The sequence below is a fragment of the Danio rerio genome, chromosome 15, assembly GCF_052040795.2.
Source record: "Danio rerio strain M-AB ecotype USA chromosome 15, GRCz13ab, whole genome shotgun sequence".
In the NCBI taxonomy this organism is placed as follows: domain Eukaryota; kingdom Metazoa; phylum Chordata; class Actinopteri; order Cypriniformes; family Danionidae; genus Danio; species Danio rerio.
Window position 1 is genome coordinate 41,680,395 of NC_141035.1, and position 26,949 is coordinate 41,707,343.

Consider the following 26,949-nt stretch of genomic DNA (forward strand, 5'->3'; position numbering starts at 1 on the left):
GATATTTCAGTAGCCTTCACATCTATCTATCTATCTATCTATCTATCTATCTATCTATCTATCTATCTATCTATCTATCTATCTATCTATCTATCTATCTATCCGTTCGCCCATCCATCCATCCATCCATCCATCCATTCATCCATCCATCCATCCATGCGTGTATCTCTATTTCGCGTTAAATATGCATTTTATTTATATTTTTATTTAATTTGATATATTTGTTTCAAAATTATTACAACTTAATTTTGCAAAAACTGTTTCTAATATACAATTTAGATGGTTAATATAATTTTGTAAAAGTAATACAAATTCCAATATATAAATATAGCCTACCTAAAATCTATTTTTAAAAAATCTATTTATTTTACAATTTTATATATATATATATATATATATATATATATATATATATATATATATATATATATATATATATATATATGATTTTCTAAATTATAAATTGCATTTCATATATATAAAATGTTTAAATTAGTCTATACACTGACATATTGGTGGTCATTGACCGTCTCTTCGACAGAAAGTGACATGATCCATCGGTGTGGTGCCGTTCGTGTGGCGCTTTGGGTCAACTTTGCGAATAAACACCACGGAAAGCTGCGAGCCAAAATCGGAGCTCTGCTTTGCGCGCTCCCCAGCCGCCTCTGCCCACAGCATCCTCCTCCTCTCCCTTTCCGCCCGATCTGATCTCCTCCCCCTCGCCGTGTCCTCCTCCAGCAGGAGCGTCAGTCTTGGCTTGGCCCGGGAGCTGTGCGCACTGGGGTGTCAGTTATGGAGCTGTAAGAGCGCTGCGGAGCTCTCGCCCTTCCCAAGACCGATCACAGTCACTCTGTTGTAGACTCACAGAGCGATCGCACGGGGCCAGCGCCACCCCGACCGCTGGATTTAACGGCGCAGGACGGAACTTTTTAGGGGTTTTCTGGACGTGGTATTGAGATTCTAATAACACGAGAGGACATATTTACACGTGAAACTGCGGAGAGGATCGTAAGGTGCTTCTGAAGCTCCTGAAGGCACCGTAGCGCGCGTGCCATTTCCACGCGCGCGTTTGGACAGATGTTTTTGTTTTGTTTTGTTGTTAGAAACCAAACACAGTAGGAGATGGTGTAATTTAACGGGTTGATAGACTTTAGTTTAAACCTCACCGATGCGCGTGGATCTCATTTCTCATCCAGAAAACACACCATGAGCGCAGCGAACACTCAACTGACATTTCAGCTGGATCTGAGCAGCGGCCACTGAGAGTTTCTGCATTTACTCCAAAATAATCAAAGAGGAGAAACGTGTTCTGGGGTTGAGAACTGAGGTGTGGATGTGGACTATGACAGGATGGGTCCTTTAACACACCTTTTACTCTGTGGATTAGTTTACTTTAACCAAGTGGATGGTGAGTTGCGCTACTTTTTATGTTGCATCCTAATAGAACGCTTCAGATTGGGAGAAGAGGATTTGTTGATCATGCAGTTAATGTTTTGTTGCAGAATGCAAAATTTAACTTTATACACCTGCTTTTTTTTTGGAAGTTTTCTTTTTTTATTATATTTATTATTTAAAGCTATTTTATGGTATAAAGTAGGAGTGTGGTATATACTTCTGGTGTTTTTTCTAATTTGGCAGAGTAAAAGTAGTTTTATTCTGAATACACAATCTGATGTTGCAGTGTATGTTTTTGTGGAGGATTATTTGTACTTAAGAAACGAAACAATACTTGTTTTCTTTTATTTTTGTTGTAAAATATGTTATATCTCTAGTCTAGGTCATGTTTATAATTCTAGTGTTGAAGCAGTGCGGTTAGGCACCAACTAGTGCTTTCCACAGCAGGTGCCAGAGTTGCAGTGCTTGTCTCAGAATGTGGGGTGACACCTGCTGTGAAAAGCACCAGTGGATGCGCAAGGCGTGGTGCAAAGATTGCACATATGGACCCCAAATGAGAAGAGAAGGGTTTAAGAATAACAGGTTGATCATTGCAGAGAAATGGATATAAAAACATCTTCACACATTTGGACTGATGAACAAATCTCACTGTGAATCAATTACCTGAATCATGCACAGTACCTCAGACACAATAGTTCCCACTGTATGCTAAAGATATTAACTTCTTAGTTGCATCATCTGACCTATCTCCGTTCTGTCTCCACTTGCCATGCCAGTTCTGCCTTTTTAAAGTATTACATAGGGATTATTATTCTTGTAAAACACAGAGGCTTATATGCTTTATATAATATTTTAAACACCCCCCCCCCCCATATGTTTAAGTCCTTTCAATGCATTTTCCAAGCTCACATCAAGACCGTAACATCTTAGATGGTCAGTTACCTCTGTGTATTCAGCAGTCAATGAGAAATAATCTGTCATGTAATGGACAATGAACACCTAATCAAGTGTTCTCTTGAATTAATCTCTAATAAAGGTGTTGTTAGTGGTGCGAAACTAATGACTTTAAATGTAGTTGGTCTGGTCTAACAAAAAAAGAATGGAAATACAGTAGGTAGCTCAAACATACTGTAGCATGCATATATAAAATGCATATACCTGATTCTGCTTGCTTATTCTCCCACCTTACCTTATATATTATTCTAGGAACTAATTGAAGTTATTTGTGAGAGTTATTATCATAATTTTCCCAGTGTTGGGTTGCAGCTGGAAGGGTAAAACACACAGTATGCTGAATAAGTTGGTGGTTCATTCCTTGCGGCGACCTTTGATTTATAAGGGGACCAAGTCAAAAAGAAAATGAATGAATGAACTGATTTAAATACTGAGCGTGATGTGTTTGGATAAGGTGATCTGTGTTAGACATTTGCCGTTGGTTGGATTTGGGGTCTTTTCATGACATGAAGAGTTCATATTTGTCTTCGCGACAGTCGCATACACATTACATTAGCTGTGTCAAGAGCGTCTTTGTCCAAACAGCCCGTTTCACACTTAACAGTGTTTGCTGGCTTTTTTGGGGGTGTTTTGTTGGAGCTCTTTAAAGAGAATGAGGCCAGTAGATGTATCAGTGACTGATGAGGGGCTGAGTCAGGCTTCAGCTTTTGTCCTTCCAGCTTCTGCACTTGTCCGTCTTTCTGGCTGTCTCCTGTTTTTGTCCCCGTATCTACCATGGAGCCTGCTAGTCTAGTCCAATTCAGCTCTGAAACTCCCTGTCCTTTACCCATTTCTGTTGCGCCCCAGCTGCCAGTTGCTAGGCGCTGCTTGAAGGTATGGCCTTAGTTTTTGGAGGCTAAGAGGGGTGTAGGTCTTTCTGTAAGAGCCCATGAATCACCCCGGTTGAACCGTTTGCCCCGTAACCCTCCTCTCTCCCTGTCCGGCTGGTCCGTGAGAGGTAATCCAGCCATTTTGGTGGAAGGAGGAGCTGATTTTGTGAAGCAGCCCTCTCCAAGTAGACAAAAAGGCTGTTGGAGATGCATTCAGAGAAGGCTGTGTTTGTAACAAAGCTGTCCTGAGCTTGAATGACCGTAGTCATTTGGTTCTGTTCAGGGCCAGGGTGATTAATGCTGTTTGAGGAGGGAGGGGTATGAAGGAAGATTTGGGTGAGGAGGAGGTTTTTTGGGGTTTGGAGTTAGTGAGGATGGGACAAGCCTGAGGTGGTTTGGGTTTTGGCGCTGATTTGCATTTTCTTGTTTCAGAACTTGTTGGTGATGGAAAAATCCAAATGAATAGGAGAACCTGAGACATATATATATGGATATATATATATATATATATATATATATATATATATATATATATATATATATATATATATATATATATATATATATGTCAATGAAGACTCATTTTTGGGTAGTTTCATCAGAATATGTAAAAACTAGGCAGAAGCTGATGTTTAATTATTTAGTTTTTTGTGATAATGAACATGCACAATATACTGATATCATGGGCACTTCAAGATACCGTAAATACCTATTTATTATTTAATCTTTTAGAGTGCTTTTGAAGAAAATTTACATTATATTTATTATATTTGAGTTACTGTTGCCTTTCTATTGGCTCAAACCAGTCTGGCCATTCTCCTCTGACCTCTGGCATCAACAAGGCATTTGTGCGCACAGAACTGGCACTCACTGGATATTTTCTCTTTTTCGGACCATTCTCTGTAAACCCTAGAGATGGTTGTGCGTGAAAATCCCATTAGATCAGCAGTTTCTGAAATACTCAAACCAGCCAAGTCTCATAAATCACCTTTCTTCCCCATTCTGATGCTCGGTTTGAACTGCAGCAAATCGGCTTGACCATGTCTACATACCTAAAAGCATTGAGTTGCTGTAGTGTGATCGGCTGATTGGAAATTTGCATTAACGAGCAGTTGGACAGGTGTACCTAATAAAGTGGCCGGTAAGCGTGTATGTATATGCATATATATACTATTAAATAAAATATTAATAATGGTAAACAATTCTCACTGTTGATCTAAACCATTAAATAAAGAGACTTTATTGTGAGGTATTTTATCGTGCATTAAAATCGTTTCGCAATTTAGTCTGAAACATTGGATTTGTTTACTCTAAAGTGTATATACAGGATTCATACAGTCAAGGAAAACCTGGAAAAAGTCATGGCTTTTTGACATGGCATTTTCCAAGCCTGGAAAAGTTTTGAAAAAACAGAAAAGCCCATAAGGTTTTGGAAAAAGTCATGGAAATTACATTTATATTAGTCATTTAGCAGATGCTTGTGTCCAAAGCGACTTAAGCTACTGTCACACTAGAGCTTGTACTTGCAAAATTCTGTCGTATGGCGCCTGTGAAAAGGGGTGCTATTAAACAATATGACTAGACGTTAATAAAAGTGGGCGATTGCTCCATATTTTAAAATTCTTATTTTAAATTATCTTCTATTATTCTGTCACCTGATGTAATTTCGCAGGTAAGAACTCACCAAGCTTGAACTTTTAAATGCAGTGATATGTGAAACTTGTCGCACATGCTTCGCATGACTATGAATGGAAGTCTATGGAGCGAAAAGTGCAGTGTGATCGTGGCTTTATAATAGAAGTAGTTTGACCTACTATTATCTAAAATTAGTGGCAGATATCTGTATACTGGAATTGAGGTTAGTTGCTTTTACTTCTTTTCTTGGCCAATAACATGGTCTGACATGATTAGTGCTGTGTAAGCATCATCTATTTTACATAGATATGAAATAAATTGAAACTAAAGAGGTTGTTGCGTGTTTTATGATATGCTGTAATAAATGTAAACATTTTTCTTATGATTTACCAGGTAGACGTAGACATTACATGAAACATTGTCATGAAAATTGACTTGAAAATCCTGTAAAAGTCGTAGAATTTTTGTTCTAAAAATGTGTATGAACCCTGTATATACAATAAAGCAATATAGTTAGTGTTTTTTTTGTTATAATACCTGTTAAAGTAACATTTTTTGCAGCGTAGGACAATATTGCCAGTAATACCGAAATCCAATAATATTGTGATAAAAGCTATAGCAGTTAATCACATCAAGAAAACGCCATACAAGCCTAGTAAAAACCTAGGTGAACTCAAATAAGAGTAGAAATGCTTACTCTAGACTGCACATTTTCTTTTGTCCATATATGTTCCCACGTCCCAGTTTTCTGCTATTATCATGGGTCTGGTCCCTAGGTTAACTTTGCTGCTGTTAGTAGTGTGTTGATAAGCTAGAGTGGAGAACAGGATGATGTCCCACTCCCAAGCTCCTCTGGTGGAGGTGAGGAGACATACACCTGCCTGCCAGGGCTCCCATGTGGGTCTGATCTGAGGACTGCGTTACTATCCATCTGCACACTAAAGCTTCAGTTCTGCACTGTCAGGAGAAACTAAAACTCAGACAAGAGTGTATGAGTGTCTGCAAGTCGTGACTGACAGGCAAAGGAGAAAGATAGATGTGTACGTAATGTGTTAGCAACCAGAGGAACAACCTGCTCCTTCATCCCATAGGAGAAACTGTATTGTTTTTGAGTTTAAATATTTGGTTTAGTTGTTTATTCAAGTGATCGTATTGAGTTTGTTTTGACGAAGCATTAAAACCATTTCAAGTCATTAGTGTCAGATTTTGGAAATTAAGATAAATGCATTGAAAATCTAAATTAATATATATTATGTATAAATTATAATATAATATAATATGAATGTAATATAATATAAATTAATAAGATGTCCTACAACGCACATTTTGTTAAGAATAGGCTTATATTATTTAGCCAAGATACAATTAAGTGAAAATCTCAAGGGTTAAAAATAAAATACAGAGGAAAATCGCCTTTAAAGTTTTCCAAATTAAGTTCTTAGCATTGTAAAAATCGAAAAGGTTAAGTTTTTATATTTTTACAGTAGGACATTTACAAATAATCTTCATGGAACATGATCTTTACTCTCAAAAATTTTATTTTAGCTGCTTCTTCAAACTACTTATTTAAAATAAGTTGAAACAGCACAATTTTTTATGTTCTTTTTTGGGACAACCTAATTGTTTTATGTTCAATCCACTTCAATTTAAGTTCCCTTAATTAATTTGTGTTGGGACAACATGAATGAATTGTGTAAAACCTAGCATTTTTTACAGTGAACTTAATATTCTGAGGATCTTTTAAAAATCATTAATTCATTCATTTTCTTTTCGACTTAGTCCCTTTATTAATCTGGGGTCGCCACAGCGGAATGAACAGCCAATTTATCCAGCATAATTGTTTTTGCAGCGGATGCCCTTCCAGCTGCAACCCTGTACTGGGAAAAATCCATACTAACTCATTCACACTCATACACTACGACCAATTCACCTATACCACATGTCTTTGGACTGTGGGGGAAACCGGAGCGCTCGGAGAAAACCAACGTGAACACGGAGAGAACATGCAAACTCCACACAGAAATGCCAACTGACTAATGTATTTTTGCTGTAAAAAATGCTGGGTTCCAAAGTCAATCAAGTTAATTATATATATATATATATATATATATATATATATATATATATATATATATATATATATATATATATATATATATATATATATATATATACAGTATATATGAGTGTAGCAATGCAAAAATCAAAACATTTAAGGTTTTGTATATTTACAGTAGGAAATTTACAAATATCTTCATGGATCATGAACTTTACTCAATAGTCTAATGCAATAAAAGAAAATCTATAATTTTGATCAACGTATTTTTGGCTATTCCCAAAATTATACCCATTCAGATACAATATGATCTGAGATACAATCAAGTCAAAATCTGGAATCTGAGGGTTCAAAAAATCTAAATGTTGTGAAAATTGTCTTTAATTTTTTTTTTCTAGTCTACAATGCAAAAATTAAAACATTTATCTTTTAAAATATTTACAGTAGAAAATTTACACAATATCTTCATGGAACATGATCTTTACTTAATATTATAATGATTTTTGCCATCAAAGAAAAATTATTTTCACCCACACTGTATTTTTGGCTATTCCCAAAATTATACCTGTTCAACACAAAATAAACCCTTGTGCTTTATGGTCATATTTCATCTAATCTAATTTCATTATTGTCCAGCAGAAATAATAAAGAAGTCTTATTTCAGATATTTATATTATATTGGAAGCTTTGATTTCTGACTTTTATTATACCAATTACACAATCAACCTTAACATAAGTGAATCTGAGCTGTAATTAAACTTGAAGTTTTAAGGTGGGCTTGATCTTGATAGTCTTATATTTAGCCGAGATACAATCAAGTCAAAATCTAGAATCTGAGGGTTAAAAAAAAATCTAAATACTGTCTTTAAAATTGTCCAATTTGTGTTCTCACGCTGTAAAAATGCTGGGTTGCAAATTCATGTTGTCCCAAAACAAGTCAATGAAGTTAATTTTACAAATTTAAGTGAATTGAACTTGAAACAATTAAATTATGCCCAAAAAACACAAGAGTGGTGATGTTTTAGCTCAGTTTAAATAAGCAGCAAATCATATGTTTTTAGTGCAACAATGCAAGCATCAAAACATTTAGGTATTTAAACGTTTACAGTAGAAAATTTACAAAATATCTTCATGGATCATGATCTTTACTTAATATTCGAATAATTTTTGCCATCAAAGAAATATAACTTTGACCCACCCTATGTGTTTTTGGCTATTGCCAAAAGGATACCTGTTCAACATAAGACTCCATGGTCTCAAGTGCTCCATGGTCACATTTTATTTAATTTCATTATCGTCCTGCAGAAGTAATAAAGAAGTCTTATTTCCGATATTTATATTCTATTTGCTTTGATTTCTGTGTTTGATTGTACCAATTACACGAACAGCCTCAGCATAATTGAATCCGAGCTGTAATTAAACTTGCAGTTTTGAGGTGGGCCTGAACTGGGGTCCTTATGAGTGAGACGTCGTAAAATGCTGGGTTTAAATGGAATTGTTCTGCACTAGTTGGCTAGGCTGTAATGCATCGCTGTCGTAATTGTGCCTCATTTTCGAAGAGAGGCCTGCGGTAATGACGCGTACGCAGCTCGAAACCACAAAGCAGCCACACTGGAGTCTGGGAGTGTTTGTGCATGTAAGGATGTGCGATTGTTTCTCACTTTAGCACTCAGATTAAAACAAGGATGGGCTCTCTGTGAAAGAATGTGACGGATAGTTGAAGCGAGAGAGGAGATGATGTGCAAGTAGAGAGAGAGAGAGGAGGGTGTTGGGAATCTATAATGAGGGTTAAAGTCGAGGGTCAGCGTGTGGGCACTTTGCTGACATTGTTGTAGTGTCAGGCAGTAAGAGCATTGAGTATCTCAGCATGGGAGGATGGCTAGTGTTACACTGCCGCTGCTATACTTAGAGTATCACTTAAACACTCTAAACCTGCCTCTTCCTCCTCTGAGAATCAGCCAAATCCGTCTCACAATTGATAACTGCTTCCTTTGCAAGCAACGAACTAGGGATGCACAATATATCGGTTTAGCATCGATATTGCAATGTGTGAATACGTAATAGCCACATCGCAGGATCTGCAAGGTGGAGTCAGGAAACAAATCGGTTCAAGCTTTAATTGATCCCTTTAGCCATGAATTTAGGGTCAGATTATATTGTACAATGTGTATTATGTGGGATATGCTTGTATGTTGCAACCAAACTGCCTTCGGGAAAAGAAGACTGGCTGAGAATTATGGTTGAGCAGGTACAACCGTTCACATGAATACGTGATATTTTGGAGTCATTCCAGTTTAAACAGAATGTCAGTTTATCAGTTTTGTGTGTTTTTAAGGCCTGTGTAAGCTTTTTAAGTGAGTTTAATTGGATAGTTTATCCCAAAAATGACAATTTACTCATTATTTACTTTCCCTCAAGTGGTTTTCAAACATTTATGAGTGTCGTTCTTCTGTTGAGCACAAAATAAGACAATTAAGGTACTCTTGACTTCCATAGCTGGAAAACCAAATACTATGGAAGTCAATGGTAAGCATTCTTTTCATATGTTTTGGCTGGAATGCTGGCCTGCCCAGGCTGAAAAGGATACACTTGATTTGGGGATGCTGTGAATGAGTGATTTCCATCAGCCACATTAATCTGTAGCCCACTATAGTGAGTATGAAATCCAGTCCAAGGACTACTGAATAAGCGAGAAATGTGGAGGCGAGGATAACAACAGGAGTAGAAAAAAACCATACCGTGAAGAACGACTTTTCGATTTGTATTTGTCCATCCTAAAGTTATGGCGGTATCACCATTAGCAAAGTAGAAGGGACCATGGGGCAATGTCGATTATGTCTTTTCCAGACCAAGTCCCAGTGGTGATTGGCACAATTAACGGTTGAGGTATGAAAAAAAAATATTGCTGATATTGGAGTTTGGGCTGTAACAGAAGGACGTATGACTGCTGAGCGGGACTCTGCGAAATAAACCTCGAAACTCTGGCCAAGTTACTTTCATGTGACTTGTTTTAGCTGTTTTGGTTCGTTTAGAAACATTGCTGTCCCTGCTGAAAAAAAAACAGCTTAAACCAGCCTAGGCTGGTTGGCTGGTTTTAGCTGGTTGACCAGGCTGGTTTTAGAGGGGTTTTGGCCATTTCCAGGCTGGTTTCCAGCCATTTCCAGCTTGGTCTCAGCTGGTCAGGCTGGGAGATGACCAGCTAAAACCAGCTTGACCAGCCTAGCCAGGCTGGGAGCCCAGCCAAAACCAGCTATGTCCAGCTTTAACCAGGCTGGTCAAGCTGGTTTTAGCTGGATTTAGCTGGTCATTTTCCAGCCTGACCAGCTGAGACCAAGCTGGAAATGGCTGGAAACCAGCCTGGTAATAGCCAAAACCCCTCTAAAACCAGCCTGGTCAGCCAGCCTAGGCTGGTTTAAACTGGATTTTTCAGCAGGGGTGTGAAAGCGAACTACACCAAGAACAAAAATAAACATTGTAACAATTTGAATCCATGTTTCGGACCAAAAGAATCAATCCTCAGGTGTGTAAGCACTCTTAATGTAAACTAACAGCTTTTTACAGTGTATGAATTTTATTTAATTATTCATACAATAAAGACTATACAACTTTATACTACATTTGATCACTTTATTTAATTTTTTTTTTACTCCTTTACTTATATTGTTGCTCTACTGAATCTATGCTGGTACTTAGTGTCTTATATTTTCCGCATGTACAAAATCATCCCAAACAATATAAAAGTATTCATTACTATAGATCTATTCAAGTTATCTGGTGAAATATCTCAATATAAATCGCAGAAACTGAAATCATACAACTGTGTCACACTAAACGAAGACTGTCTCAGCTTCATGTTGTGCATGTGGAAAAAGAAAAATATGTATTTCTCTCGTTCACAGTTTCTGTTGACAGCAGTTTTGTTGATTCACGCCACCAGTGGCTGTAAACGCGAGATCGGATGAATGACATTTAAAGGCGGCTGTTGAATTGGGAATGGGATGCAGAGTGCTCGCTGTATTTTTGCAGTTTCTCTCCATGGAAATGTCACACGCTGTACAAAGTGAGGAGATTATATACATTAGAGTCAGAGAAGAGCTTCGGGTCGGGGTGGTGGGAACCAAAGCGTGCTTGGCTTGCTCTCAGTCAAGCATGTCTCTGACATTTTATAGGAAAAGGATGCAACGGTTTGACAGAGCTCCCTGCTCTTTTGTTGAATGTTTTATTTGTTCATTCATGGATTAGAAAAACACTTGATGTGAAAGTTTTAAATAATTATTCAGCTTAATTTATGTCTTTTGTGTTCGATAAACTGCTTTAAGAATGTCCTGTCGCTTGCTTCCTCATGTAATACCTCACAGTTTAAATCTAACTTTGAATATGGATCATAGTATGGTTCAGTACAGTATATTGGAGGATGGTTCTGATCGTGCTTGCGTATTCACTGCCGATAGTAACCTTACTTGATAGGCATGGAGTTTTCCAGAAAGTTGAAATTGATTCGATTCTCACTCACTCGAAGAAAAAAAATAAAAATACATACAAGGGTAACACTTTAGTTTATCAAAATTCATGCTATTAACTACTGGCTTATTACTAGGCCCACACAGAATCTGCGCCTGCAGAAATCCACAGATTTTTAGCCCATCGTTGAGTCTGTTTATTTACATGTGTAAATGTGTGTACATTTATATTATTATTATTATTATTATTATTATTATTATTATTATTATTATTCAGTTTTTAAATTAATTTCACTAATATTATTGACTAATATGAAAATATGTGTATGATTTATGTACAATGCAGTTTGTAAAGTAATATTTTCTGTCTTTTAGTCGATATATTATATGAGAGACATGTTTTGTTTACCAAGTAAGTGGATTTAATTGGATTGGCATTGTAAACATTAAATAAAAGTTATACGTTTTATTTCATATATCAAGTTTTTAGTTACAATAATCCCAAAATTATTCTGCATAAATCCGCAGATTTTTTACAAAATTATGCTATTAAGCTGGTAGTGTTAGTAATGGTTTGTTAATACCATGAATTGTGACTAAAATAAAGTGTTAACCATACTAGCCATTCACATGTTGCGAAGACATCATTTTAGATGTAGACACATGGCATTGTTTTAGGATGTTGATGATGAGCCTTTATTTGTGGTAACACTAATACATGCAGTGAAATTTGACCCCTTCAACCATACACAAACATCACGCATTTCAGTGGAAGACTGGTCATTGGAGAGGTAACATAGAAAAATAGGAAATACAGTAAGATATATTGGGGAAAAAGGAGGTAAAAAAGCCCCTCCCAGACTGCACTTAAAGTAGAGCATTGTGAGATCAGGGGACAAAAGTCCTGATATTATTATTGTACAGTATTATTACAAAAGCCACAACATTATTATTGTACAGTATTGTACAGTGTTGTGTTTTGGCTGTGCACTTTAAAAATGCTGCTTCCTATCCTGTCATTCCCTTGTCCTGTTGTACGACTCTCCGTCAATCAATAGCAATCAGCAGTGAGTCTAGCTACACCGTTTTGGTACCATACTGTTGTTTTGCTAGGTACCCTTTGCATTGGGGTTCAAAAAAGTGGCACAGTTTTCTATTTTGGTCCCCTTTGACAGTGGGAATAGAAATAAATGTTCTGAAATGACCAAACTGTTCTGTCCTGTTCAATGGAAATGGACCAACAATTGACAAGGCTGTTCAAGTCAGCGAGTTTTATAACTCAGGACATGGTGTAATTTCCTCGACTGTCTGCAGGACTTGACTGCAGTTTTAATTTTTTCCCCAAGAAAAAGAATTCCTCGGACTTGCTGACAAGATCAGTTACACATTGTAAACTATTTCCTTTAGACATGGACTCACTGATAACACACTGCTGAGTTGGAAGACTCATATGGTTTACAATATGCTGGCTTTGATTTATGCTACTGCTCTCCAGGAAATTGGAGCAAAACCAATCCAGTGCTGTATAATCCCACCTGAACCAGCTGATTGGTAATTTAAAGGGACAATTCCCCCAAAACTGACCATTTATTCACTCTTAACTTCTTCCAAGCATGCTTTTCTTTCTTTCTTTCTTTCTTTCTTTCTTTCTTTCTTTCTTTCTTTCTTTCTTTCTTTCTTTCTTTCTTTCTTTCTTTCTAAACCTTCCAATAGATATCGAAACCTAACCCAAACTTGATGTAAATGTTCTAGTTCAGTAGTGTCTTCAGTAAAACATTCTATGTGAAAACTGCTAAAAATGCATGTAAATATGAGGTGGAAACAGAGCCTTTGTGTATCTGAATCTGACTGAAATGCAATCAAGATGTGGAACTAAAAAAAATGTAATTTACTATTATGACGTGGAATCTAAAAGCTTAAAAGTGAGTTTCTAAACCCTCCAAAAGACACCGAACCCAATCTAAACTTTCTACTTCAGAAGTGACACTCCTCGGTCAAACTTTTTCTGCGATAATCAAAAAGCCTGGTCTTGCGCGCGCAGCAGGGGGTCTTATGTGGAGCAGTCAGCGCGTGCCGTGATGCATGAGAGTGAAGGTGGCAGCGTGGAAGATTTTATACACTGCCCCGCACTGCTCTCCTCTGCATTACTGCCCTGACGCGCATGACGGATGCGCTTTGGAGTGCCGGGCAGTCTCTCTGTCTTCAGCTCATCCATTTTCATGACCAGGCAGAGCTGCTTTTAATCTCACTGTCTTCTCCGCAGTCTCTCGTACGCATCAGGATGAAGCGGGTCCCGGACCAAAGGGAAAACCGCAACTCGGGACTTGATTATTCTGAAAAAAAAGTAGCTGATTTTCATTTCAATTCTTTATCTAGGGTCTACCCTCAGTGTGTGTGTGTGTGTTTGTGTGCGTTCCCTCTTATCTGTTTGTGTTGTGTTGTGTTGAGTCATTCAGCCTTGACACAGATCCCTTCTTATCTAAGCGCTGCCGAGAGCCAACTAAACAAGGGCAAGGTGAAGCCAGCGGATGAAAGAGCAAATGACACTTTCTCAAACATGACTTTGTGAACTGGAGGAGTCAGTAGATTGTGCTAACTGTTTTTCGGTGCAGTCTGTTGACTGTCAAATGGAGAGGAAGATAAAGGTCAGAGCGCCATCCCCAAATAACAATCTCTAGCCTGAGAAATTGTCCCAAAAGTGTATCACGCTTCAGTTTCTTTTCTGTCTGCAGAACTAGGGGAAATGAATGCTTCATTGAGAGAAAATCTGACCATTGGTTTATTCACTTTTTAAAGTCATTGAGGATTAGCTTGACAAGTTCAATTGTTTGGGAAGTTTTTAGGTGATAACTTATCCTAAACTGGTTCTAAACCTTTCTTTATTCTGTTGAACACCAAATGAGATATTTTGAAGAAACCATTGACATTCAATCAGATTCAGATATTTAAAGGCTCTGTTTCCACTTGATTTTACTTGCATTTTCAGTAATCATCACAGAGAACGCTTCACTGAAGACACTTCTGAACTTGAAAGTTTAGATTGGGTATCTTAAGTTTAGTTGAGATGATTGTTCGGAAAGTTTAGAAACTGGTTTGACTCAGGTTTTGATTCAAGGTTTTGCATTCCAAATCATAATTGTTGGTGTAATTGGTTTTCAGTTCAACATTGTGATTGTATTTCAGTCAGATGCAGAAATTCAATCGCCCTTGTTTCCAACTGATATTTAAATGCATATTCGGCAATTATCACAGAGAAAGCTTCACTGAAGACACTTCTGAACTAGATAGTTTAGATTGGGTATCTTAGATTGAGTTGAGATGATTGTTTGGAAGGTTTAAAGGCTCTGTTTCCATCTGATATTTACATGATTTTCAGCAATCTTCACAGAGAAAGTTTCATTGAAGACACTCCTGAACTAAACACTTTAGAAAAGGGGTGTCAAACTCAATTCCTGGAGGGCCGAAGCCCTGCACAGTTTAGTTCCAACCCTGCTCCAACACACTTACATCTAGGTTTCAAACAAGCCTGAAGGACTATATTAGTTTGATCAGGTGTGTTTAATTAGGGTTGGAACTAAACTGTGCAGAGCTCTTTTGGAACTGAGTTTGACACCTGTGCGTTAGATCATAGGTCTCAAACTGGATTCCTGGAGGGTCGCAACTCTGCAGTTTGTCTTCAACTCTAAGGTATCTTAGGTTGAGTTAAAGTGATTGTTTAGAAGGTTTAAAGGCCCTGTTTCCATCTGATATTTACATGCATTTTCAGCGGTCTTCACAGAGAAAGTTTCACTGAAGACACTTCTGAACTAGAAAGTTTAGATTGGGTTCCGTATCTTAAGTTGTTTGTTTGTAAGGTTTATTAATTGGCTTAACTAAGATTTTGATTCATGATTTTACATTTAGATTCTAATTGTATGTGAAATTGGTTTATAAATCCTTCACTGAAAGTTTCACTGAAGACACTTCTGAGCTAGAATGTTTAGGTTGGGTTCAGTATCTTAAGTTGACTTTAAATGATTTTTGGTAGGTTTAGAACCTGTTTTATTCATCTTTTGTTTCAAGATTTTGCATTTAGAATCCATGTATTTTAGGTGAAATAGTTTTTGTAGTTCCACATTTTGATTGCATTTCAATCAGATTCAGATACTCAAAGGCCCTGTTCCCACTTGATACTTACACACATTTTTAACAGTCTTCACAGAGAAGGTTTCACTGAAGACACTTCTGAACTAAAAACTTTAGATTGGGATCCTATATATTCCAAATGATCATCTCAACTCATCCTGTTTTACTTAGGTCTTGATTTAGGATTTTTGCATTTAGATTCCAAGTCATAATTGTAGGTGAAATTGGTTTTCAGCTCCACTTTGTGATTACATTTCAGTCAGATATTCAAAGGCCCTGTTTCTATCTAATATTTACACGCATTTTCAGGAATCTTCTCAATAATTTTTTTTTTTTTTTTAACCTGGTACAGCATATGCTTAGCTGCAGATTTCATTGAGACCCTTTCAAATGAAGCCCTGTCTACAGGAACATGGGTATTTTAAAAAAACAGGTTTTTCTAAGCTTTTCTATTTAATTTGTGTGATGTCAGATTGTGCGCCGAAATCTTTGTTGTTTACAAGACGCGCATCTTGTAGTTGACACAACCCAAATACTTCTGCTAATAATTCTGCTAACGGGGCTTGTAACATCCATATTGATTCATGGATAATTTTCCCACTTCATTTTAGAACAAAGCTGTTGACAGACGACCCAAGAGGCTTCTGCTTGGCCAACATGACTTTACAGTTGGAGAATAATTATACATGTTGCTTTTGCATGCTCTTGACAGCTCTTCAAGTAATGTAGTTTAGAAGTGAACACGAAAGCAAGTGAATGAAAAGGATTGTAATCTATGTGGTTTGGTACAACACTGTGAAAATGCTACATTGTCTCACAGAATGACCCATAGCAATCACATGTTAGGTCAGTAAGCAGAGTAAGTGGTCTTTTGTGGCGGTTGTAATGCATTCGACCACATAAGTGTTTACACTATGAAAGCAATCCAATAAAATCTGCTTTATACCCTGTTTATATGCCAACTTTTAGTGCCTTCCACTTGTGATTGGATTGATGAAAACAAATCTAAATACCAGATGTGGAATTTCCCTGTGGATTTACTCAATTTTGTAATCAGCGTTGTAGGTTTAGATTCAATATAGGCTCAATCTGAAAACATAGCCCTATATACATTTCTGGAGATCGCGAATTATGTAGCCAGAAGTGAATATGGCTGCATTGTGTTTTTAAAAACAAACGCTTTGGGGGGCTGTATGACGCCATTCTTTTTCACGCTTACCAGCTGACCGCTTAACCCCGGATGGACGGCTTTTATGCTGTTACCAGTTTGTCCAATTAGCTCGCCATGTACGTCAGCAGACTTGAGATGCAGAGAGAAGTTGACTACAGAGACAGGTTTCAAATCTGGCGAAGAACGTTTCAAGAAAGCGGGGAAGACAAAAACAAGCTAAAAAATAAAATAAACAAGTAAATAACAGGGTAAGAATCTGAAAATGTATTAACAATCAGGCGAGGGCTTTTCTTTTTCTGGATTGCTTTTTAGAACAGTGGTTTTTGGGTCAGTCGGTGCTTTTAAAAACACTATTGTTTGGGTTTTGGGAAGGAAGAGGGTGGGTCAGTCTATTAGTCAGTCAGTCAGTCAGTCAATCAACAGTGGCCTCTGGTAGATTTACACGAGAACAGCAGGCACGAATGGCACTCGTGAGAAAAATTTGAGATCTCTACAAGCATGCACGAAAACGCGAAAACAAAAACTGCAAAAAGCGCTCCTTCTGGGACATATTTACTCTCCAGAAATGTATATAGTGGTACTTTTTCTGGATGAGCCTGGGTTGTTTAGATACCAGGCCTCATTGCTTGGTTAAATTTGGACCTCGATCGTGTCACTTATCAATAACAAAGTTCCAGAGATGTCAGTGACTCTTCAGCACAGCTGCATAAATGATATGTTTTCTGTCAGCAAACTACTTTTGAAATCCGTATTTGGTTTTCTGGGCCAAAGTCCAAGGGATGACTTTTGTTTGTTACCTGAGTCTGCTGATGACCTTTCATATACATAGCTGAGGTGAATTTGATAAGGGGACCGCATCTGTCATGAATCCGACCAGGGCGATGACACATTCGTTGAATATACATAGAAAAATTGATAAGAATTATCTTTAGAGTGGTTCCATATGCAGGTAATAAAATATATTGTGGCTCATAAGGATGTAACAAAAAAAGGGACACCCAAGAAAGCCAAAATTACAGAACATAAATTTATTAAAGAAGCAGCTTTAAATAACTTAAAGCAAAACTATATAAATGTTAATCCACACTCGTTTAACCTCGATTTCAACCAAAACAGTTCTTGTCTTTACCATGCATATGATCTTGTTGTCATGTAGAGCAGACCCCTATAGACTTTTATCTGATTTAAACTTAAAAGCTCATCCCTGTACCCTCTGCAGAGATGTTCAGATTAAGCTTTCTATGAAATGAGACTTAAAAAAATCTCACTGGACCTTGCTTTGGCTTACTAAAAGAGACACGGGTTGATCCCAGGGCTCAAGCTTTTCATTAACTCACATTCCAGGCACACTGTATCTTTCACTGTACCTGCAATCTATACCTCTATTCAGCTGGGACCTGCGGGCGCTTGGGCAAAAAAGCTGCAGCCAAGTCAGTGACATGCTCATGCTCATGTGTTTCGCAGCAGCCGCCCACACCTTCTGCAATAAAACTGCCTTCTCTCAACTCCAGTGACTAATGTGGTCACTTAAAGGAACACTGCTCTGTTGAATAAATGGCTCGTTTTACAACTCCCCTAGAGTTAAACAGATGAGTTTTACAATTTTTTAATTCATCGAGCCAATTTCCATGTCTAACCGGAACACTTTTAGCTTAGCTTAGCATAAATTATTGAATTAGATTAGACCATTAGCATCTCAGTCAAAAAATGTAAGAGTTTATTTTATCCTACCTCTTTTGTCGTTCCATGGTGTACTAAGACAAAAATATAGGCGCCCCTAGAGGTAAACACATGAGTTTTACTATTTTTTTTAGCCATTTAGCCAATCTTTGTGTCTAACGGGAACACTTTTAGCTTAGCTTAGCATAAATCATTGAATCGGATTGGACCATTAGCATCTCAGTCAAAAAATGTTAGACTTTTTTTTAATCCTACCTCTTTTGTAGTTGTATGGTGTACTAAGACAAAATATAGGCTCAGTTTACATCTACCCAAAAGGTAAACACATGAGTTTTACCTTTCTTTTAATCCATTCAGCCGATTTTCATGTCTAAGCAGAACACTTTTAGCATAGCTTAGCATAATTCATTGAATTGGATTAGACCATTAGCATCTCAATCAAAAGAAGTTATGATAATTTTTCTATCCTACCTCTTTTGTAGTTGCATGGTGTACTAATTCAAAATAAAGGCTCAGTTTACATCTCCCCAGGAGGTCAACTCATGAGTTTTACCTTTTTTTAATCCATTCAGCCGATTTTCATGTCTAAGTGGAACAGTTTTAGCTTAGCTTAGCATAAATCATTGAATCGGATTAGAACATTTGCATCTTAGTCAAAAAAAAGATACTTTTTTATCCTACCACTTTTGTAGTTGCATGGTTCATTTTACAATACCCTTTGAGTTAAACAGATGAGTGTTACCTTTTTTATACCCATTCAGCCAATTTCCGTGTATAAGGTAAACACTTTTAGCTTAGCTTAGCATGCATAATTGAGTCAGATTAGACCATTAGCATCTCAATCAATAAAAAAAAAAGTATAATTTTTTTGTCCTACCTGTAGTTGCATGGTGTACTAAGACACAATATAGGCTCCTTTTACAATGTCCCTAGAGGTAAACAGATGAGTTTTACCATTTTTTACCCATTCAGCCAATTTCCGTTTCTAACGGGAACACTTTTAGCTTAGCTTAGCATAAATCATTGAATCGGATTAGACCCATTAACATCTTACATGGTGTACTAAGACCAATGGAAAACCATTGCACCTGCAACAAAGTTCCTTGATTATTACGCCAGACAGAAAGTATAGTTACTAGCCATATCAAAATAGCAACTCATTTTTCGTCTGTCTTAGTACACACTTTAGCTACAGAAGAGTCAAACTTGAAGAAGCAAAATTATCAAAACTCTTTAGTGATTTTTGAGCAAAATGCTAATGGTCTAATCCAATTCAATGATCTATGCTAAGCTAAGCTAAATGTGCTCCCGCCAAACCCGAAGATTGGCTGAATGGATTGAAACATGTTAAATCTCAACAGTTTAACTAGGGTTGTAAAATAAGCCAAACAAATTGGTGTTTCTTTGAAGGAGTTCTTTCTTTCTTTCTTTCTTTCTTTCTTTCTTTCTTTCTTTCTTTCTTTCTTTCTTTCTTTCTTTCTTTCTTTCTTTCTTTCTTTTTTTTCAAAAGCATACAAATGCATTTATTTATTTGTTTTCAATCTCTGTTGACTCTGTCCCATTAACTACTCGTTTTAAGGCATTACTGTACTGTATGACTGAAGACAGTCGCACCACTTTTATGTCACTCCACAAAGACTTCTCTGCTCTTTAGAGCCGTTCAAAGATCAGCCGTCATCATGGGACGCAAAGAAAGAGCGAGTCATGCCGCAGAACACCTGTGTGTGTGCGTTCATTAGGGTGTGGGTGCTTATACACACACACACACACAAAGGCCTACACAAGCTCTGATGTTAGCACACACATGCTGTTATAAAAGACCCGGCACCACAATATTTTCACAAAGTCAAACAAACTCACACCTGCGGGAGCCGATTTCAAAGTGTCCACGCTGACCTGACCCACATTATTTTTTACAAGACAGTCCTGGCATGTTAAATAGATGATGAATAAAGGTTTGCGAAAACTGCGCGCTTACAGGGGCTTTCAAGCATCACAGAAAGCAAAGAATAAACTTGTTTGGCTATCGGTAGAGGATCTCATGCACACATTTCATATCTTTAGCAGTTGTTTAGCAAATGTTTGCCAAAGCTAGTTGACACGATGCGGCTTTGTTTGAATCCCTAAATTAAAATATTAAACTACAACTCGTCTAGTGTGTTTTGCGTGGCTTTTCAGCTACCAGGTGAACATATTAGTGATTACATAGCAATATAATAGAACAATTTAGAACAGGTTAACAACTGTATATCAATGTTGAAGTCTTACAGTCTTACATTTAATGTACATGACAACATTTATTTATGCTTTGGGGGAATTTTGCTCTTTCCTGCAACAGCATTCGATGTTAAAAACTTTGAAAAAAGTTACTTTCATTGACATTTCTTTAATTATTATTATTTTTAACAGGCTGAAATAACAATATAATGACATATATCAATTCAACCACCCACCCCCCCAACACAATTCTAATCATAATAGTTTTAATAACTCATTTCTAATAACTAATTTATTTTATCTTTGCCATGATGACATTAAATAGTATTTCACTAGAAAATTTTAAAGACACTTCTATACAGCTTAAGGTGACATTTAAAGGCTTAACGAGGTTAATTAGGTTAACTAGGCAGGTTAGGGTAATAAGGCAAGTTATTGTATAACAATGGTTTATTCTGTCGACTATTGAAAAAAAAAAAATAGCTTAAAGGGGCTAATCATTTTGTCCATAAAAATGGTGTTTAAAAAACTTTAAAGCTGCTTTTATTCTAGCCGAAATTAAACAAATAAGACATTCTCCAGAAGGAAAAATATTATCAGACATACTGTGATAATTTCCTTGCTCTGTTAAACATCATTTGGGAAATATTTAGGCAAGGCAAGGCAAGGCAAACTTTATTTATAGAGCACAATTTAACACAACCGTAGTTGATACAAAGTGCTTTACAATAAAATAAACTAGACAATAAAACTAAAAATAACTGGTATTAAAAATACAATAAAATATATTTAAAAGTAATACTAAAATATAAATAATACAAAAATAACATGCATGCATCAGTCAAAGGCAAGAGAGTAAAAATGTGTCTTTAAGTTAGATTTAAAAGCATCCAAAGAATGAGAGATTCTGATATTCAGAGGGAGACTATTCCAGAGCCTTGGGGCCGCAACACTGAAAGCTTGATCACCCTTTGACTTGCAGCAAGATCGAGGGACAGACAAAAGAAACTGATCATGTGATCTTAAGAATCTACAAGCTGTATTTAAAAAAGAAAAAAAATTAAAGGGGGCCTAATAAATCTGTAAATAATAACTGTATTATATATATATATATATATATATATATATATATATATATATATATATATATATATATATATATATATATATATAAAGTGTCTTTTTTTCCTGAAGTGAGAATACCACTTAGAATTGGATCAAGTGGAAGTGTGTTGAAACATATAGACGCACAGTATGCCTGAGATTCATGAAAGCATCCATAAGAGCGAGACCTTACATTCCTTTCATCCATTCATCAGCCTGAGAGAAACCTGGAGACTTGATGTGAATGCTGTAGAAAAGAGGGAGTGAAAGGATGAAAAGCGGGGTTTTAAGGTGTTGCTGTCTTCCACGCCTTCCCTTTTTCTCTTAGGGCCCTGACAGGTCATTTCCTGATGCGAGCGAGCGATAGAGGGACATCTGCTGATAGAAAGCAGCAGAAAGAGGGATGGAGAGAAAGTGATTGTATAACCTGTGATGAAAACACAGAGGTGTGTGGAAAGATTTGAGAAAGAAGCAAGACAAATCGTCAGGAGGTAGAAGCCGCTGAATTATAAATATGTACGGAGCCATTATCTTAGATTATTAAATTCTCATTCCTCCAGTTGTGTCTATTTATACCTCACCGCAGGAGCAGTCTCGGGAAGCGTACACTGATACAAAGTCAATAACTCACTGCAGGGGGAAGAGTGTGTGTAGAAGAGAACGAGAGATAGAGAGGAAGGCAATATCTGGAAACAGTCTCTTTTTTTTTTTAAGGGAAATATAGGCTTCCTGGAATTATCAGGCTCTCTCATGTTTGCTTTCAACGTGTACGCCTGTGCAGACGGGTCAGATAGCGCACTGCTCAGGTTCACTGGGGTTTGTTGGCATATATGCTGTGCGCTTTATTCTGAGATATGTTTTCAAGACCTACCGGCTGCAGTTTTGGTGCATCCAGACCTTTGTGGGACGCAGGAGGGCAGGCGTTGTATGTGTGTGTGTATATGGTGACAGGGTGGCGATATGATGAATCTTCAAGGGCGTGCCTGTCCGTGCAAGGTTGTGCAGTGTGTATTCGGAGATGTGTGTGTCTCTCTGAAAGCATCCAGTAACATCATCCCTGTTTCCCCACAGACATTTTTATATTTTCCAGTGATGACATGACGAATGAGTCGCTGTCAGACTAGCCGGAGTGAAGATATTCATCTCTGAGAGGGAAAGAGAGAGGGAGAGAGAGAACTTCCAGTGCCTGGATTTGAAGTATAGCCTGTTTCAGGGTTAAAGGGCCTCCATAAAACTCCCAAAATGCCAAACTTTTCATTTTCATGTTCAAGTTTTCCAAACAAGCAAAAACTTTGTTTAACTACAAAATAAGAAAGTTTTGAGCTTTGTGATTGGATGGATGGATGGATGGATGGATGGATGGATGGATGGACAGATGGATGGACGAATGGATAGACAGACAGATGGATGGATGGATGGATGGATGGATGGACAAATGGGTGGGTGGGTTTTGGATGAATGGATAGACAGATGGATCGATGGATGTATGGATGGATGGATGGATGGTTGGGCGGACAAACAGATGAAATAGGTGGATGGGTTTTGGATAGATGGATGGATGGATGGATGGGCAAATCGATGAATGGGGGGTTAGAAGGGTGGATGGAGGGAAAGACAAATGAGTGGATGGATGGATGGATGGATGAATGGATAGATGAATGGATGATGGATGGATGGACAAACAGATGAAATGGGTGGGTTTTGGATTAATGGAGGGATGGAAGGATAGGAGGTTGGATGAATGGATGCATATATGGATGGATGGATGGATGGGGGGTTAGAAGGGTGGATGGAGGGATAGACAAATGAGTGGGTGCGTGAATAGATAGACAGATGGATGGATGATGAATGAATGGATAAATGGATATACAAATGAGTGGGTGCATGAACGGATGGATGGATGGACGGATGGATGAATGGATGCATGGACATATGGGTGGATGGATGGGTGCATGAAAAGACAAATGGGTGGATGGATGGATGGATGGATGGATGGATGTGTGGACATGGATGAATTGATGAATTGACAAATGAGTGAATAATTTTGGAGGATGGATGGGAGGTTTGATGGATGGACAAATAAATGGATGGACAAATGGATGTATGGGTGGTCAGAAGGGTGGAGAGAGGAATCGACGGATGAGTGGGCGGGTGGATGGATGGACAGATGGATGAATGGATGAATTAATTTATAGATAGATAGAAGGACAAATGAGTGGGTTGGTAAATGGATAAATGGATGGATGGATGGATGCATGCATGAATGGACAAAAGGGTGGGCTGATGGAGGGATGGAGGAATGGATGTTTGTGTGAATGAATGTGTGGACATGGGTGGATTGATGGATGCATGAATTTATAATTGGATGGATGGATGGATGCATGAATGGAAAATGTGGATGGATGGATGGAGCAATGGGTGGATGGGTGGGTGGATGAATGGATATATGCATGCATGGATGGATGGATAAAAATCAATAGATGGTTGATTGTGGCAGATGGGTGGTAGGTAGATGTTTTGTTGTCAAATGGCTGGTTTGAAAGTTGGGTTGATATATTGTCAGACTCATATTTCCCTGTCATTTATTCTGACCCAATTCTTTCATTCTCCAATTTCTTTTCTGCTTCTGAAAATATCCTAAATACTTGAAATAGGGAAAGTTTTTAGCTTGTATACACGCGCAGCGAACCGTCACTGATCATCTATGGTGACATTCCTTCAGGCGCATACTAATTCAATTAACGTTAATCCGCATCAAAATCCGGAGATATCCATTCGTCAAACGCTGACCTCTTTCCTCGCCTTTTATTTATAACCAGTGGAACATTGTAATTAGAACACCTTTGGGAGGTTGCCCATGGTAACCTCTGATCACAGCTCTGAACACACACACAATAAGTGATGTGTCCTCTGGGGGCTTTCTGGCCTTGCTGCAGTGGGTGGGGACAAGCTCTGGCTATTGATTTGGATGGTGGGCTGATGGATCTTAGGGGAACTAATAAAAATAATTACGAAGAAGATCATCAAAGCTCCCCAGCCTTCTGCTTTGCTCATGAATAAATGTGTGGCAGAACTAATTGAAGCATGGCAGAGGTGGCATACATGGTCATCTGGGCTCAAACAAGTAAATTGTATTGCTTAGAGGTTGTTCTTTCATGCTTCACAGTAGTTTTAGTTCTTTGAAGTATCAGCACTGACTCAGACGATTCTCCTAAAATCGCTTGAGGAACACATAAAAATATTTATAGCTCCTATTTGTGGGATTGTAGTTTAAGGAGATGCCATGACTCCCGTGAGCTACAAGAGTAACAGTGATGTTCTTTATGGCAATGTGAATGGTTCAGCAGCAGTTTGAACTACTATTTGTGACCTCTACCTTCCATTAAGTGGTGTCACAATGTGCACAAGGATGAAATTAGTCTTCTCTCCATGCTGAAGACCAGAGGGAGGTTCTGCAAGAGAGCCATTGTTCCTTACCAGCATGTAAACAATGACTAACATGACAGTTCACCCCCTCTAGGCGCTCTCATCCATAGAAACCGCGTCCTCCTCCTTGTTGGATTGTGTAGGCTGCATATGGAGAGGAGGAGAGAAAGACAGGCTTTATTGTACAATAGGTATCCGAGATTAGGTGATGGTAGACTAGCATTTAGCTTACATAAAAAAAATATAAAAAATACACTCACAAAAATTACTATTATTATTATTATTATTATTATTATTATTATTATTATTATTATTATTATTATTATTATTATTATTATATCCATTATTTTTATCCCCATTATTATTATTATTATTATTATTATTATTATTATTATTATTATTATTATTATTATTATATCCATTATTTTTATCCCCATTATTATTATTATTATTATTATTATTATTATTATTATTATTATTATTATTATTATTAATATTATTATTATTATTTGTATTTATTTATGTATTTATTTATTGTATAATTATTATTACTATTATTATTATTATAATTATTATTATTAATTTATTATTTATTAATGTAGTTATTATATTATTATTTTTGTTGTTGTTATAATTTTTATTATTTAATTATTTTTTGTTATTATTATCATTATTTATAGTATTATTATCTCTATTATTATTATTATTATTATTATTATTGTTGTTGTTGTTGTTATGTTGTATTATTATTATTATTTTGTTATTATTATTATTATTAAATTTAGTTATTTGTTTATTTATTTTATTGTTTGTTTACTTGTTTATTTATTTATTGTATTAGTATTGTTATTATCATTCTTCTTCTTCTTCTTATTATTATTATTATTATTATTATTATTATTGTTGTTGTTGTTGTTGTTGTTGTTGTTTATTATTATTATTATTATTATTATTATTATTATTATTATTATTATTATTATTATTATTATTATTATTATTATTATAAGCACTCACTTACAGTTCCTTAGTCCAAACACGATTTTGGGGTCAAGTACATGATGTCATCATTTGTACTTTTAAGATACATTTTTGTCAATAATATTTACTTCCATTAAATTTTATGAACTGCTTAAAAAAAATCTGATTTTTGTTTCTGATCAATGAAACAGCTTCAGACACCATATTTATTTATTTATTTATTTATTTATTTATTTATTTATTTATTTATTTATTTATTTATTTATTATCTACATTGTTTCAGTGCATTACTTATTTGTTTCAGTGAATTACTTATTTTATCACGAATGACTGAGAATGAATGAATCTGGAATGCTGACAGCGTCTGTCATGGTTTACCACCCTTCATGTGTGTGTCCAAATATGCGTCCATATGCATATATGCCCCTGTGCGTGTGTGTGGGCTGGCTGGGGGGTCCAGGGGAAGAGGAAATGGCTCTTTGAATGCTGTGCGCTCAGAGACATAGTAAAGAGCACTCTCCCAGGCGGCCAAGAGCACTTGATTGTACAACAAGCAATGATCGCATTAAGAGAGGGCAGCAGAAAGAGAGAGAGAAAGAGAGAGAGAAACAAAGAGACAGAGAGTGGGAAGGAAATAAATTGACTTTGCCAGTGGCTTCGTCTGCTGATGGGGGAAAATATAGAAAAAATTACTTTTTCATTTTCATGTGCTACATCCACAAGTGTGTTCGGGTAATGGAGTGTGTGTGTGTGTGTGTGTGCGCCTGGATGATTGACCCTGTAATAGCGGTCACTGTAAAAACAGCTTTTACAATCAGAGTGAAAAACACGAAGGTTTGCCAGTTGTATATTTGTTGAGGTCAAAGAATGGTTTTGTGC

At 36.9% G+C, this 26,949-nt stretch overlaps 1 protein-coding gene and 2 long non-coding RNA genes across 12 annotated transcripts in view; 2 read left to right on the top strand and 1 right to left on the bottom strand.

The window, feature by feature from the left end:
• The window catches only part of robo2 (roundabout, axon guidance receptor, homolog 2 (Drosophila)), an 848,620-nt gene that overhangs the window by 472,176 nt on the left and 349,495 nt on the right, over nucleotides 1–26,949 (top strand). For 5 of the 10 annotated variants that reach the window (XM_087283266.1, XM_087283269.1, XM_087283267.1 and 2 more), the window contains exon 1: nucleotides 749–1,408. The exons of 4 other annotated variants lie outside the window; for them this stretch is intronic. In XM_087283266.1, the coding sequence (XP_087139392.1) occupies nucleotides 1,351–1,408 (58 nt within the window). In that variant the 5' untranslated portion in view covers nucleotides 749–1,350. 10 annotated transcript variants of the gene reach the window in all.
• On the top strand, nucleotides 13,554–21,213 carry LOC147833744 (uncharacterized). The gene is made up of 4 exons (XR_015509776.1): nucleotides 13,554–14,413; nucleotides 15,057–15,362; nucleotides 15,403–18,607; nucleotides 18,646–21,213. It is a non-coding gene; the product is annotated as an uncharacterized LOC147833744 (long non-coding RNA).
• Nucleotides 14,802–26,949, bottom strand: part of LOC147840684 (uncharacterized) — a 34,241-nt gene continuing 22,093 nt past the window's right edge. Inside the window, exon 3 of the long non-coding RNA XR_015509773.1 lies at nucleotides 14,802–14,943. This is a non-coding gene — a long non-coding RNA (uncharacterized LOC147840684). The remainder of the gene's footprint in view (nucleotides 14,944–26,949) is intronic.